Raw genomic sequence first — 820 nt, 5'->3', positions numbered from 1 at the left:
TTACACACTAAATCCTTCACTTTACTTTGTGCACATCCTAGAACAAATCCATTCCCATAATACCCTTGTGGGAGGTTCATACTTTTTCTTATGTTAATAGAAAAGAGTAATTTCACTGTGAGGTCAGAATTTAAGTTAAGCGAGCCAATCCACGAGCGCCACGTGTGTGCCGCCATGACCTCAAAGGTTGTGCATTTTAGGGAGGGAATGCATTGTTTCTTCAATTGAAGAACTTGGTGGGATCCAAAGGTAAATGACGTGGCAACTAACGGTTGAGATTGCATCAACTTAAGGAGTTCAACTTGTTGAGTGGGTTTTGTTTTGGTGTATCCCGGGAGCGGAAACCTCACCTGAGGGGGATCACGAGATTTTAACACGTGTCTCCCATGGAAGGGTATAATGGTCAATTTAGTGTTGGGGTTCTTGGTGAGTTGGGCCCACGCATGTAGAAACTGTGAAGTGCCTATGCCGTCGCATAGACAGTGGTTGATCGCGGTGCACAGGATCATGCCCCCACAACGGAGATTAGTTACCTGAAAAAAGGTTTACAAAGTCAAAAGAAGAAAAAAGTGAGGGCAATATAGTCAATTTCTAAATATCTTTTTATTTTTTTAATAGATTTTTTTTTTGAAAAAATTGAAAAGGACTAATGACTACAAGCACCGTTGTTGTCACCACTAAGCATGCTTTTGGAAAGCAACCAAAGATGGACTAATTAACATTTTTCTATTTTCCTTTTAAAGAAATAAAAAATCTATTATTATTATTATTATTATTATTATTATTATTATTATTATTATTATTAAACAATAATCATGTC

The 820-nt window shown here is 37.1% G+C and overlaps 1 protein-coding gene across 1 annotated transcript in view; it reads right to left on the bottom strand.

Moving 5' to 3' along the window:
- Positions 1-820, bottom strand: part of LOC107645267 (omega-hydroxypalmitate O-feruloyl transferase) — a 3,100-nt gene that overhangs the window by 772 nt on the left and 1,508 nt on the right. Inside the window, exon 2 of the mRNA XM_021103644.1 lies at positions 1-533. Coding sequence (XP_020959303.1) covers positions 1-533 — 533 coding nt within the window. The remainder of the gene's footprint in view (positions 534-820) is intronic.

Source organism: Arachis ipaensis, chromosome B06 (genome assembly GCF_000816755.2).
Source record: "Arachis ipaensis cultivar K30076 chromosome B06, Araip1.1, whole genome shotgun sequence".
In the NCBI taxonomy this organism is placed as follows: domain Eukaryota; kingdom Viridiplantae; phylum Streptophyta; class Magnoliopsida; order Fabales; family Fabaceae; genus Arachis; species Arachis ipaensis.
This window is presented reverse-complemented; position numbering and strand designations above follow the sequence as displayed.